Source organism: Bombina bombina, chromosome 4 (genome assembly GCF_027579735.1).
Source record: "Bombina bombina isolate aBomBom1 chromosome 4, aBomBom1.pri, whole genome shotgun sequence".
Classification (NCBI taxonomy): domain Eukaryota; kingdom Metazoa; phylum Chordata; class Amphibia; order Anura; family Bombinatoridae; genus Bombina; species Bombina bombina.
In genome coordinates, this window is record NC_069502.1 from 463,234,329 (window position 1) to 463,249,479 (window position 15,151).

The 15,151-nt window shown below is 37.7% G+C and overlaps 1 protein-coding gene across 2 annotated transcripts in view; it reads left to right on the forward strand.

The window, feature by feature from the left end:
* The first annotated feature begins 2,285 nt into the window (after positions 1 to 2,285).
* FAM131A (family with sequence similarity 131 member A) overlaps positions 2,286 to 15,151 on the forward strand; it is a 270,102-nt gene continuing 257,236 nt past the window's right edge. For both annotated transcript variants that reach the window (XM_053710347.1, XM_053710348.1), the window contains exon 1: positions 2,286 to 2,625. In XM_053710347.1, the coding sequence (XP_053566322.1) occupies positions 2,592 to 2,625 (34 nt within the window). In that variant the 5' untranslated portion in view covers positions 2,286 to 2,591. The remainder of the gene's footprint in view (positions 2,626 to 15,151) is intronic.

Below are 15,151 nucleotides of genomic sequence, written 5' to 3' on the forward strand. Positions count from 1 at the left end.
TTTCACACGTTGGTTATTTGATAAATATAAACGCAATATTATCATATCTATTACCTACGACAGTAGCACAAACACGAGTGCAAAATTGATGAAGAATATGCTAGAAAAAAGCAATATATGCTACACATTTATATATTGTATCAAATGGGAGAACATTGACTTGTACAAAGAGAGGGGAATTGATGAATAATATGTATGAGCATATATGTAATTGGGCTCAAAAAAGCGGGATTTTTTTTTGGCCCTTATTTGCATGGGGCAGATGTCGAGCTGTTTGTAATCATTAGTGAGATAGATCACAGTATATGTTAGTAGAGAAACTTCTTTGCTGTGATGTTGATTTTTGGGAAAATGATCATTTGATATTGTTTTTATGTAATAATATGTATGTGTACCTTTATTTAGGGTATAGCCAGACATATAGGACAGAGATAGTTTGTTAATCGTGTACACCTGAAAAACCATGTGTATGGAGGAGCTAGTGATTTTTAGACTTGGTATAAATGCCAGTGCTTCCATGTTTACAGATGCCTGAGGAAACCGCTAGACAAGCTGAGTAACGCGTTGCAATCTGTTAATACAATTTTGTTTTTATTCACTTTGGGTGAACTATACACCCGTCGTTTTTATACCATTTTATAATAAATACTTGTTTTACTATATAGAAGCCTGATTTACTATTCCTATCACCTGGAGCTCATGTACCCTGCTATCCGTTTTTGGATCAGTGTTGCTGGGCCACTGTGAGTCCCCAGCTTGTTCCATTTAGCACATCTGGTGCTGCCACCCTTGTGAGTATCATTTAAATCCAAGATCTGAAATATATTTGTTCCATCGCAGTACTACACTAGGAGGCGCTCTCTTCTTTGTGATTTTCTTCACAGATTTTTTTTTTTATTTGCCATGAGTCAGGTCTATGTATATTTCCCTTTTTTGCAGACTACCAGTTTCAGTATGGAAATTATGTTTGGGAAGATTATTTTTTTCTTACCTGGGGTTCCAGTTCTAATTTGACTTTGTTTTCCAAATTTTTGCGGGCAAACTAGGCTCGCGAGGACGCAAAATGCTGTTTTTTATTGCATCATTCGTAGTGAGAAAAAAAAAATTGGCGTGAAGTTGCGTCTATGGTGACACAAGTCTTGTCATTTGGATTATAGCATACTTCCCACTATTTTCTTATTTGTATCCAAGAGTTAGAGGTTGGGGGCAAAATTGTGATGGAAATGGGAATTAAAGGGATATTAAACAGTCTGTCATTGTTGTAATAAAAAAATGCACTAAACAGTGGCTTATCATTGCAATATGTATTCAACATTTTAAAAGGATTTCACCTTTTATTTAACTTAATTTGTGCAGTGTACATTTCTTCCTGTCACAGCCCCACAAGGAGGCTGGGGTCTCTATATGAAGGTTTATTTAGCTAGATGCCATACATTTTCTAGACTAGAGCAACTTGAGCAAATTTACTATTCAGATAATGTTAGAATGACAGTGTCTCTGGGTTTGCTCATGCTAAGAAGCGGCAGAATACAATTAAGTTCCAAAAATGTCTCCTCTCATCATCCTGAAGGTAGTTGCTACATTGAGAATTTCTTAGTGCTCATTTTGCAAGAAAACAAGTAAGTTGTTTGCTGTTTATTTTGAACACAATCGGTTTCTTTTCATGTTCACGTTGATGCTTTTACTAAAAGAGCACTGTTTCATATCCCTTTGTAACAGGTTTTCCTGTCAAGGCTATTAAAACTGAAAAGTCTGCAATTCCATTGAAAAGATGCTAGAAAGGTATTTAGATGCAATGGACCACTGCTTTAAAATTGAGTAAATGCAAAAGATTGGAGAAGTTAAGGTGGTATGAAGAAATTCGAAAAAAACACATAATAACCACCTTTTTATGTGCTGTAATGGCTTTGAAATAGAAAACCCTGCACAAATTAGATGGACTGTAAAAGAATAAAGATTTTAACATTAGAACGGCCTACCTAATTTTATGAGGCATATGCCTGGTCAGTAGGTGGGGAAGAATATTGTGTCGTATTCACCCATACCATCTTATAAGAGATATATTATGCACCCTCCACGTGTCTTCTGCTTTCCTGTCAATGCTCTTTCACAATTATTTATTTCCCCCACTTTCTCTCCCTATAAATACAAATCCAATCTCCTTCCTTGTTTCTTCGCTCCAGCTTCCTCTCTGCTCTCCCTCTCACCCACTCGATCTCTCCCTCCCTCCCGTACAATAAGGCAGCAGGGTGTTGCTGTTGCTGTAGTCGAGGGAGGGGGGAGTGACGTCACTGTCTCCAATCCTCATCAGCAGCTGCAGCTTGGATCGAACCGATAGCAGAGACTGACACCGGGACCCTCCTAACACCGGGAACCCTCTCTAATATTACACAGCCCTCCTAATTTACGAGGTCCCTCCCAAAATATCGGGACTCCTGGGCTCAACACAACTGAGCTTCCTAATAACTAAGACCTCACACTATTCCTGGAGCTCCCCTAATAACCAGTCACTATCCCATAAAGACCGATCCCAGTACCCGGCCCCCTGGTCCCGCTGCTGTCAGAATGGGTCCGGACTTGTGAGCAATATTATGGGCTGTATCGGGAGCCGGAGCAGCGGGACCGGTGAGAACTGAAAACACTATATATATATATATATATATATATATATATATATATATATATATATATATATATATATATATATATATATATATATATATATATATATATATATATATATATATATATATATATATATATATAGTATTGATACATATTGCATGCAGTCATTATTAATAATAATGTTATGCCTGTATTGTTTTTGTACGTGCATGCCCTGTACATATTTGTATGTGTTTGTGTTCCTTCTTGCTGTGTACATCTATTCATATGCGCCTGATGTAAACATTTATGTGTTTGTAATCACTATTCACAAGGGGATGAAGAGCTGTGGCTTCTGTTAACCCCCTTAATGCAGTGCATGAAATGTTTTGAATTTGTAGCCTCTGGCTGGTATGGGAATAACGCTCTACAAGCACTAGAAGTGGATGAGTATGCTCTGCTGGCTGTAGCAGGGATTGGGTTAATGCTTGGCATGCTGTTGGAGAAAAAGGGTTCTATTAAACTGGCTCTGGCAAGTCTAAGGGTCAATGCCTTGCTTTCTCTGGCAGTTTTAGGATTAAAGCTATGGTAAGGATTGGGTTAATGCTCAGCAGGTTTGCCAATGTAAGGGTAATGCTCTGGCAAAGATGGAGGGTTATGCGCTGTTTGCTCTTAAGGTTATGGTTATAATGCTGTAAGGCTCTGGCACTGAGGGGGGAAATGCTCTGCAAGCTTTGTGGGGTCAAGGCTGTGTGAGTTATGGCAGTGGTGGTTTTAGTGCTTGGTGGGCTTGATGGTAGAGAGTTGAATGTTCTGCAGGCTGTGGCACGATTGATGCTGTGCTCTGTTTTGCAAGGGGAAAGGTCTAAGTTTGATGTTAATACATAGTGACACAAACATACATACAATGATACTGGGTTACACAAACTCACTCTGACACACAAAAGCATTCAGACACATTTAATGATGTAAACAACGTCACTCATTGTCTTTTCCACATACAACAATTTGACAAACATTCAAAATTCAATCTCAGCAGAGTTTCTTTTAACTGACGTTGGGCCTGTCTCTCTCTGTCATCATGGTTATCCTTTCTACCATTGTGTATCTGTCTTTTTTCCTGTCATTGTTCTTTGTCCTGCTTAACTTCACAGTGAAGTGCACTACTTTTTTCACTGGGGTCTTAAGTTCCATTGTTTCTCAATGCTGGTCCTGAAGGAACCCTAACCGGCTAGATCTTATTGGGCTATTCAGTCTCAGCAGCACTCATACAGAGAAATAATTTACTTCTGGTCTGTTAGGGTCTGTCTGGAACTGTGAAACACTCATTACACCAGTACTGATGCATGTATTTGACCTATATAGGGACACACCTTCTTCTCCATATTGCCTCCCTCACTTGTAACTGCATCTTTTGGAACTTACCATTCTCCTAAAGTACTTCTTTTCATTTAATTCTTGAGGGCACTTTTTTTTTTATTATCTCTAGGTCTTCTTGCACTTTTTTTCCCACTATTCTTAGGGGTCTATCTCCACCTTTAATGTCTCTCTTCTTGTTTTCCCTGTGCACTGTTTGAAACCAAATTTCCCATCTTTGTACCTCTTGCTAAGACCCCTGTCTTCCCTCCATACTTTTGGACAATTGTTCTGTTGTGTTGCTTTTTTAATATTTATAGACTGTTGTACATCCAGTTGGTGTGTGTTGGACGAGTGAGTAAAATAATAAATAACAATATATTCCCCTTAATGCATGGTTCATTGTGGTAGCAAGTTGTTTTGAAGTTGTGGATGACAGATACATGCTTGTTTTGTGATAATGTGCACTGTATAGAGAGCAGTAGAAAAATGAGGTGACTGAGGTAATAAGTCATTTTACTTGCACTTAAGACAACTTACCATGGTTGGGTTTTGTTAAAAAAGCTGTTTCATTTTATTTAAATCCAGTTTGGTAAATTTCTTATAACTTTTTTTTTTATTGTGTTTAAATAAAAATATAATTGCTATTATTTGCTGTATTTGATGCCAGGTCCCACTGTAGGGAGTAGAAATGAAAAGGAGCGCTCACACATACATTAGTGTATACTCTAGATAAATTACATTTTTAAACATTTTCATTATTTTTTTCAATTTTTTTTTAATAGATTTGTTTTATTATTAGTTATCATAGACCAAACCCTTTTAACATGTCAAAAATACAGCATTTAATACAATCTTTATTGTCATGAAAATGATTGTTTCAGTATATTCTCCTTGCTTGTTCTGGATGATTAATATTGTTTAGAACTACAGCATAAATAATGATATCTGTATTATTAAAAGGGGTAGTCACACCTCTGCAGTATCACATATGCAAATGTTGCCAGTGAAATGTCACTGATGCAGCATTGTTGCAGCCGCAACCTTTACGCAAGTGTTGCAACAGTATCATCAGCATGACATTAGAATCCAGGGGGTTAGGATTGGGGTTAAGGTTAGGAAAAGGGTTGGAGATTAGTTGGGGTAACCGCTAGATAGTTAATCATTTTGCTGCCATAAAGTGCTGCAATGCATTGCAAATTATGGTTAGAGTTAGGGTGATTGTCCAAATTAACCCCTTAGGTGTCAGAGAGTAAGTAACACATTGCAAGTTAGTCTTACGGTTTAGAACAATAAGAATACATTTAACTCCTCAGGTGACAAGGAGGTTGAGGTTAGAGTTAGGGAGACAGCTGGGGTTAATTTCTTTGGTGCCAGAGAGGGCTGCAATAAATTGTAAATTAGGGTTGAAGTTAGGATGACAGGTAGAGAGTTAGCCCCTCAGGTGGAGGTAATACATTGCTTGGACCACTGTAATCTTGTGGCAACCTTTATGCATCTGTAATATTATGGTTTCTCTGGTCTGACATTAAGAACAAGAACCACACCATGCTCCTTTTTACTAAACATTATCTCACAGTTCTAAATAAGAACTCTAAAATGGTTTCTAACTTGTCTAATTATCACATAGAGGGCCTTGGCTTGTCTTTGCCATGATCCCCGTAAAATGACTATATTTAAAACAATGTAGACCACCACAGATGTAAAGTCGTATAGAGCTAATGCATTAACAGAGCTCCTCTCCCCTAAATAGTGTTTCAACTATCAAGTAATCACTATCACTATGGCAATAGCAATTAGCGGAAAGCGTCACTAGACATTAATGCTATTTAATAGAGGGAAAAGAAACAAAAGGACAATTACACAAATTAAAGAAATATATGAGCAGAATGTGAGCTGTGTAGTGTAAAATAGCTGAGAGTTAATATTGGTCCAGAGGGGGAAACTCCCTGGGGAAACCGAGAGAAAGAGACCAGTGACAGTGAGGAACAGACCTGCAATAATGTGTTTGAGAAAGTGAATGGAAGAAAATGATGATAAATGAATAGAACAAAGAAGATAAAGTTGATTCAGAAACATGAGTGAGTAGGAAACCGTTATAAAAACAATGTCTTCCTATCATTTTATGGTTTGCAAATATGTCAGTTATGTGTAATTCTGATTCCAACCCCCCCTCTCATAATTATTACAGTTTAATGTGTTTGAGCTTATGTGGTAATGTCAGGAGAACGTGCACCTTCTCTTCTTTGAAGGCTTCTGTGACAGTGTTGGGGCAGAGAAATGAAAGCGCTAACACCTCAATATATTTGTAGTTCTCATCAGCTGTATCTGTAATTTACAAAAAAGCTTTGATTTTTCCTTGGCCAGAATCCAGATTTACAGTCTGTTTTACGGCAGCAGTGTCTTTATGACAGGTAACTCATGCAGCATTATGCTTAGCATAGAGCACTACTCTGTACCATTATCCATTAAACATCTCCACTGTAGCTCACTCTCCTTCACCTCCTCATTTCCTTTAATTGCTTTTCTTCAACCTCCTTTATTATGAAAACTGTGTTTGCTCCCCCTTCCTAAATCTCTGTGTGAGGTACAATAACTGCAGTGTATAGAGGTGAATGTATTCATGCTTACAGCTGTGTAGGTTGAACGATAAAAACACACAATTAAGTGATTCTAATTATGTGTTGCCAGTGAAGCATATTTCAGAACAAGAAAATCCTCGTACAAGAGGTCCTTATCTGAAGGTGGGTAGCAGTTGACATAGGGAAATTAAAAAAAAAAAACTTCATCCAGGAGAGGTGCAGAGTGTTATGCAACAAGGGTATTCAGAAGTGCTGGCATAAAGCTTAGTCTTCCAGCATTGCTGCATGCATTAGAGGATAAGTAACTGCATACAATCTTCCTGTGCTGTCTGCAGTCCTTGGTCATTTTTGCCTTACATCATTTTGTTATTAGCCACTTCTTTAGTTACAATAGGTATATAGTACATGCCATGCCTTTGCATTATAGGCCTGAGTTGTATCACTGCTTTTTTATTAGTTAAAGGCTCACTGATTTCACAATGTAGGGCAGCGGCTTCTAAGGTTAATAAGATGCTAGCATGTATTAAGAGGCATTGATGCAAGAGAGGAAAGCATCATTCTGTCTCTATATAAATCTCTGGTAAGACTTCACCTTGAGAATGGAGTGCAGTTCTGGGGTCCAAGCTCAAAAAAACAACATTGCAGACTTAGAAAAAGTTTGGAAAAGGGCCACACAACTAATAAAGGAATGTAGAATTTAAGCTATATAAGGTTAGCCAAACTGGGTCTGTTTTCTCTAGACAAAAAGAGCTTAAAAGGTGACATGATTACTTTATATAAATATATTCAAGGCCCATATACAGAGATGCGGAAGCTCTGTTTATTGCAAGAAAATTGTTTGTGACATGAGGTCACAATATTAGGGCCTGAGGAAAGAAGATTTAATCTCCAGCAACGTAAATGTTTTTTCACTGTAAGAGCAATCAAATTGTGGAACTCATTACCTGAGGAGGTAGTAACTGCCAAAACCTTAGCTATATTTAAAAATAGTTTTAAACATAAAGCTCTGTCCTCGGTCCCCTACTCTTCTCAATCTACACATCATCATTAGGTTCCCTAATAAAGTCCCACGGTTTCCAATATCATTTGTATGCCGATGACACCCAAATCTACTTCTCTGCACCAGACCTATCTCCTTCCTTGCTAACCCGTGTCACTAACTGTCTTTCTCACATCTCTTCCTGGATGTCCTCTCACTACCTCAAGCTAAATCTCTCCAAAACTGAGCTTGTTATTTTCCCCCTTCCTCCAAAATCTCCACCCCCAATCTCTCTATAACTGTCGACAACTCCATCATTACCCATACCCCACATACCCGATGTCTCTGGGTCACATTTTGACTCAGATCTTTCACTCCTCACATTCAGTCCTTGGCTAAAGCCTGCCACTTCCACCTTTAAAAACATCTCTAAAATTAGACATTTCCTTACACAAGACACAACTATTTTAATCCACTCGCTCATCCTTTCCCGCCTCGATTGCTGCAACTCTGTCCTCTCTTGTCTCCCCAGCTGCCGTCTAGCTCCTTTTACAATCCATAATTAATGCCTCTGCCAGGCTCATCCTCCTTACATGTCACTCTTCATCTGCTGCCCCTCTCTGCCAATCCCTTCACTGGCTTCCTCTTGCCTCTAGGATTAAACACAAAATTCTCACTCTGACATACAAAGCCCTCAACTGCACTGCTCCCCCCTATATCTCAGACCTTGTCTCCAGATACTCTCCCTCCCGTCCCCTTCGCTCTGCTCATGACCTCCTACGGTCCTCCTCTCTTGTTACCTCATCACACTCCCGTTTACAGGACTTCTCAAGACTGGCTCCCATCTTGTGGAACTCTCTGCCTCGCTCCACAAGACTCTCCCCTAGTTTTGAAAGCTTCAATCGCTCCCTAAAAACTGTACTGTTCAGAGATACATACAACCTACACTAGCCTTTCTTTATACTAGTTTCTCTCCTCCATTGCTATCCCCTGAACCCCCTTAGCATGTATGCCTAAGAGTCCAGCTGTTTGTAGATTACCTTCTTAAGAGCTGACTACAAAAGTGTGACTCTTGGCATGGCCCTCTACCCATTTGAATCCCTATAATTGTTTTGTTGTACTTTGCCTTTGTTTATAGCGCTGCGGAATCTGTTGGCGCTCTACAAATAACAGATAATAATAATAAAAGTTAAAGGGCCATAATACCCAAATGTTGAAACACTTGAAAGTGATGCAGTACAGCTGTAAAAAGCTGACTAGAAAATATCACCTGAACATCTCTATGTAAAAAAGAAAGATATTTTACTTCAAAAGTTCCTCAGTAGCAACATCCCATTGTAAAGGACTTCTAAGCAGCATGTCTGTCCCGGGACATCTAAGGGGTTGAGCCTTGTGCACTCTCATGTTATTTCCCTATTCAGTTTAAAGGACGTTTACTATGAAATCTCATGGGAGTTAAGTCAAATCTCATGAAATCACAGTAAGAGTTCATGACCTCAGCACTGTTGATGCTGATTGGCTACAGTTCATTTCTTCATTTTTTTTGTTTTTACCTGCAGCTGGGCTGCAGCTGGGCTGCAGCTGAGTATAACTTTTTACACAGAACTTACTCTGCTGAGCTGAGGAGATTGTGAGGTAAATATCTTCCTTTTTTACATAGAGCTGTTCAGGTGATATTTTCCTGTCAGCTTTTTACAGTTATAATGCATCAGTTTCAAGTTATTTAGCATATGAGTATTATGTCCCTTTAAGTCAGCTTCATAGCTACAATGCACTACTGGTCTGAGGTGAGTACACCTGGTGAACCAACGATAAACTGCATATATGTGTAGCCACCAATCACCCGCTAGCCCCCAGTAGATTATATTGCTGCACATGAGTCTACCTAAGTATGCTTTTCAACAAAGGATACAAAAAGTACAGAGTAAGTTTGATAACATAAGTAAACTGGAAAGTCTCTTAAATTGACATGCGCTATCCGAACGTTTAATTTTGACTTCCCTTTAAAGTTATAACAGATTTGCAATAACTTTTCTTGTGCGTGAAACAAATGGGGTATACTCCACTAGGCAGAGTGAATTTGTCATTCTCCACATTTTACAACAAATCATTTTTATGTCACTCTAAAAAAATGATACCCTTAGTAGGATAAAAATATTTTTGAAGGTAAATCTTTCTTTTAATGTTGTTGGAGAGCTTGCCAGTTTGCATTAATTGCTATAAAATGTTCCAAAGTTGGAAAAAGTAATTGTTCCTGATTTATTATAAAGATTTAGAGGGCACTAAAGATGCTTAAACACCACAGGTGTTGTTAAATCTCTAAAACAGTATTTTCACAAATTGATAGGAATGTGACGATTATTCCTTAATTTCTCTTTGTTCTAATTTATTTTCAACATTTATACACAATTATCCAATAATATTATCTACAATCTGCCTCCTATTTATACTTATATCTTTATACCAACCCTAAATTTATTATTATATTTATATTCTGTTACTTCAATATTCCACAGCCTTTTGCTTATCAAAATTGAATGACAATTTAACATAAGACACAACATTGATCATATCTTAAAGAATCTTACAGAGCTAATGGATACAATGTTCTAAAAAGTTATTGGAGTTACCATTACGTAACCACAGACACTTAGCTCTGTATTTTTAAGGTGGTAATAACAAGGCGTATTACGATTTTAAAGGGAAACGTACCTTATATATACTAATATGTATGTGTAAGATTTTTAAGATTCTTTAGGATTTGATCAATATTGTGTCTTATGTTAAATTGTCTTTAAATTTTGATAAGCAAAAGGCTGATTGTACCAATTCTATATAAACTATGGAATATTAAAGTAACGGTATATAATAATACATTTAGGATTGGTATAAAGATATAAGTATAAATAGGAGGCAGATTGTAGATAATATTATTGGATAATTGTGTGTAAATGTTGAAAATAAATTAGAACAAAGAGAAATTAAGGAATAATCGTCACATTCCTATCAATTTGTGAAAATACTGTTTTAGAAATTTAACAACACCTGTAGTGTTTAAGCATTTTTAGCGCCCTCTAAATCTACAATCACTACTTAAATACATATAGGAATCTTTAGAGGAGGTTCCATTAGAGTGGCATACACTCCCCTAGCGCACCTTCATCTTACACTACTCTCAAACAGTTATCATTAAAGGCATTAAAGAATAAGTAAATCCCAATTTTTTTCTTTTTCAACAACTTTCTAATTTGCTTCATTCTCTTGATGTAATTTGTTGAAAAGCATACTTGGGTAGGCTTAGAGCAATGTACTACTGGGAGCTAGCTGCTGATTGGTGGCTGCACATATATGCTGCTTGTCTTAACTCAATTGATGTGTTCAGCTAGCTCCCAGTAGTGCATTGCTGCTCCTCCAACAAAAGATACCAAGAGAATGAAGCAAATTTGATAATAGATGACAAATTGAAAGTTGATTAAAATTGTATGCTAAATTTTAATCATGAAAGAAAAAATGTGGGTTTCCTGTCCCTTTAAGGCTGCCACATAAGTCAAATTTATGTGACCATGCATCAAATGTCAACTAAGCCCTGACTGAGTTAATTGATGGGGCATGCCAGACACTCCAGTCCCAAGCCATTGCATGCAGTGTCTTTTGACAATTTCTACCATTTTATTCTGACAGTTTCCCTAGAGGGCCTACTGAACGTTCACGTGTTAAAGGGACACTGAACCCAAATTTTTTCTTTTGTGATTCAGATAGAGCATGACATTTTAAGCAACTTTCTAATTTACTCCTATTATCAAATTTTCTTCATTCTCTTGGTATCTTTATTTGAAATGCAAGAATGTAAGTTTAGATGCCGGCCCATTTTTGGTGAACAACCTGGGTTGTCCTTGCTGATTGGTGGATATATTCATCCACCAATAAAAAAGTGCTGTCCAGAGTACTGAATCAAAAAAAAAAGCTTAGATGCCTTCTTTTTCAAATAAAGATAGCAAGAGAACGAAAAAAATTGATAATAGGAGTCAATTAGAAAGTTGCTTAAAATTGCATGCTCTATTTGAATCATGAAAGAAAAAATTTGGGTTCAGTGTCCCTTTAACCCCTTAATGACCGAGGACGTGCAGGGTACGTCCTCAATAAAAAGGCAGTTAACGCCTGAGGACGTACCCTGCACGTCCTCGGTGTGGAAAGCAGCTGGAAGCGATCCTGCTCGCTTCCAGCTGCTTTCCGGTTATTGCAGTGATGCCTCGATATCGAGGCATCCTGCAATAACATTTTTAAGCCATCCGGTGCAGAGAGAGCCACTCTGTGGCCCTCTCTGCACTGGAGATTGTTGGCTTACCGCGTTGGTGGGTGGGAGGCGGGTGGTGGCCATCGATGGCCTTGGCGACGTGCAGGAGGGGCGGGATCGTGGGCGTGGGTGATCGGGCGCGCGCACTGACGCGCGCGCGTGCACGGGGAGGGAGCGGGTGGGAACCGCTACACTACAGAAAAAAGTTTTAAAAAAAATGCAAAAAAAAAGGGAATAAAAGTTTTTTTTTAATAATCAATTAAGGTGTTGGGGTTTGTCTGTGAGGGGGGGTGAAGCTACACTACAGAATTTCTATTTTTTTTTTAAAAAAACACGTTTTTTTTCTTGAAACTGGGTACTGGCAGACAGCTGCCAGTACCCAAGATGGCCCCCAATAATGCAGAGGGGGAGGGTAAGAGAGCTGTTTTGGGGGTGGATCAGGGAGGTTGGGGGCTAAGGGGGGATTCTACAAAGCAGCATATGTAAATATGCTAAAAAAAAAAAAAAAGAACAAATTAAAAAAAACTTTTATTTTAGTACTGGCAGACTTTCTGCCAGTACTTAAGATGGCGGGGACAATTGTGGGGTGGGGGAGGGAAGGGAGCTGTTTGGGAGGGATCAGGGGGTCTGATGTGTCAGGTGGGAGGCTGATCTCTACACTAAAGCTAAAATTAACCCTGCAAGCTCCCTACAAACTACCTAATTAACCCCTTCACTGCTAGCCATAATATACGTGTGATGCGCAGCAGCATTTAGCGGCCTTCTAATTACCAAAAAGCAACGCCGAAGTCATATATGTCTGCTATTTCTGAACAAAGCGGATCCCAGAAAAGCATTTACAACCATTTGTGCCATAATTGCATAAGCTGTTTGTAAATAATTTCAGTGAGAAACCTAAAATTGTGAAAAATGTAACGTTTTTTTAAATTTGATCGCATATGGTGGTGAAATGGTGGCATGAAATATACCAAAATGGGCCTAGATCAATACTTGGGGTTGTCTACTACACTACACTAAAGCTAAAATTAACCATACAAGCTCCCTACATGCTCCCTAATTAACCCCTTCACTGCTGGGCATAAAACACGTGTGGTGCGCAGTGGCATTTAGCAGCCTTCTAATTACCAAAAAGCAACGCCAAAGCCATATATGTCTGCTATTTATGAACAAAGGGGATCCCAGAGAAGAATTTACAACCATTTATGCTATAATTGCACAAGCTGTTTGTAAATGATTTCAGTGAGAAACCTAAAGTTTGTGAAAAAATTTGTGAAAAAGTGAACAATTTTTTTTATTTGATCGCATTTGGCGGTGAAATGGTGGCATGAAATATACCAAAATGGGCCTAGATCAATACTTTGGGATGTCTTCTAAAAAAATATATATATACATGTCAATGGATATTCAGGGATTCCTGAAAGATATCAGTGTCCCAATGTAACTAGCACTCATTTTGAAAAAAAGTGGTTTGGAAATAGCAAAGTGCTACTTGTATTTATGGACCTATAACTTGCAAAAAAAGCAAAGAACATGTAAACATTGGGTATTTCTAAACTCAGAACAAAATTTAGAAACTATTTAGCATGGGATTTTTTTGGTGGTTGTAGATGTGTAACAGATTTTGGGGGTCAAAGTTAGAAAAAGTGTGTTTTTTTCCATTTTTTCCTCATATTTTATAAAAAAAATTAGAGTAAATTATAAGATATGATAAAAATAATGGTATCTGTAGAAAGCCCATTTAATGGCGAGAAAAACGGTATATAATATGTGTGGGTACAGTAAATGAGTAAGAGGAAAATTACAGCTAAACACAAACACCGCAAAAATGTAAAAATAGCCTTGGTCCCAAACGGACAGAAAATGGAAAAGTGCTGCGGTCATTAAGGGGTTAAGCATAAGCACCTACATGAGTGACTTTTTTTGATCCATTGAGCCACAATTTTTAAATTTCTGTGCAACTCATGTGCACAACAAGCAATTCTCTCCTGCTGTACATGTTGATACTGGTATTATATTGAGTTTGGGGTGTTTTATTTGCCCCTCTGAAACATATCTGGGGACACCTTTGTATTTAATCTGTCAGTGGTGTCCTCAACCACTGACATAGTTGCACTAAATAAGCATGGTTCCTCTCAGTTTCCCTCTGTGTGGTTGATCACCGATTAGCCTAATGTTAGCCAACATCTAACCAAAGTGCATTGGGATTTTAAAAATTCAGAAAATTTACTAGTCTTCCCAGATGATGTTTCTGCAGACAGCTGTGCTCATTTGACGTTTTCTTTTGCATATATGCTGCCCCTTTTTTATAAAGCTGCTTTTAGTTAAATTGAGAAGTGCTTGCATCCATCGTTACTAAAGAGATTGTAGGCAATGTTTATTAAGGAGAGGAAGTTTTATTTTTTCAAGACCATAATGCTTCACTAATCAGGACATATAGAGATGAAAGGTCTTCATGCCCTCTTTAAATGCTAAGCTTCTTTCATGAGCCAATACCTACCCGAAATATGATCTAACAGCTCAAAATCATTCTTAATAGGACTGTCACTATAGAAACAACTACTTTTTTTTCTTTTTTCTTATAATCATTATTTGTAGTCTGAATAGGTGGTACAATAAATGGACAAGACAGGGAAGGCAGAAGGATTAAAGGGCCCCTCTGCCTAGAAAGTAAAGGTACTTAGGTCCCCATTCATAAACACATGGATATTCACTTCTTTCATTCCCACGTCCAGATTAAAGGGACAGTCTACACCAGAATTTTTATTGTTTTAAAAGATAGATAATCCCTTTATTACCCATTTCCCAGTTTTGCATAACCAACACAGTTATAATAATATACTTTTAACCTCTGTGATTATCTTGTATCTAAGCCTCTGCAAACTGCCCCTTTTTTCAGTTCTTTTGACAGACTTCCAGTCTAGCCAATCAGTGCCTGCTCCCAGATTACTTCACGTGCACGAGCACAGTGTTATCTATATGAAATATGTGAACTAACACCCTATAGTGGTGAAAAACTGTTAACATGCAATCTGAAAGAGGTGGGCTTCAAGGTCTAAGAAATTAGCATATGATCCTCCTAGGTTAAGCTTTCAACTAAGAATATCAAGAGAACAAAGCAAAATTGGTTATAAAAGTAAATTGGAAAATTGTTTAAAATTACATACTCTATCTGAATCATGAAAGTTTATTTTGGCCTAGACTGTCCCTTTAAATACAGTAGAATTTTATAATCCACACATGCACAATACAAATGCAATGCAATAGCACTTACTCTGAATTGCAAATTCAGTGTATATATATATATATATATATATATATATATATATATATATATAT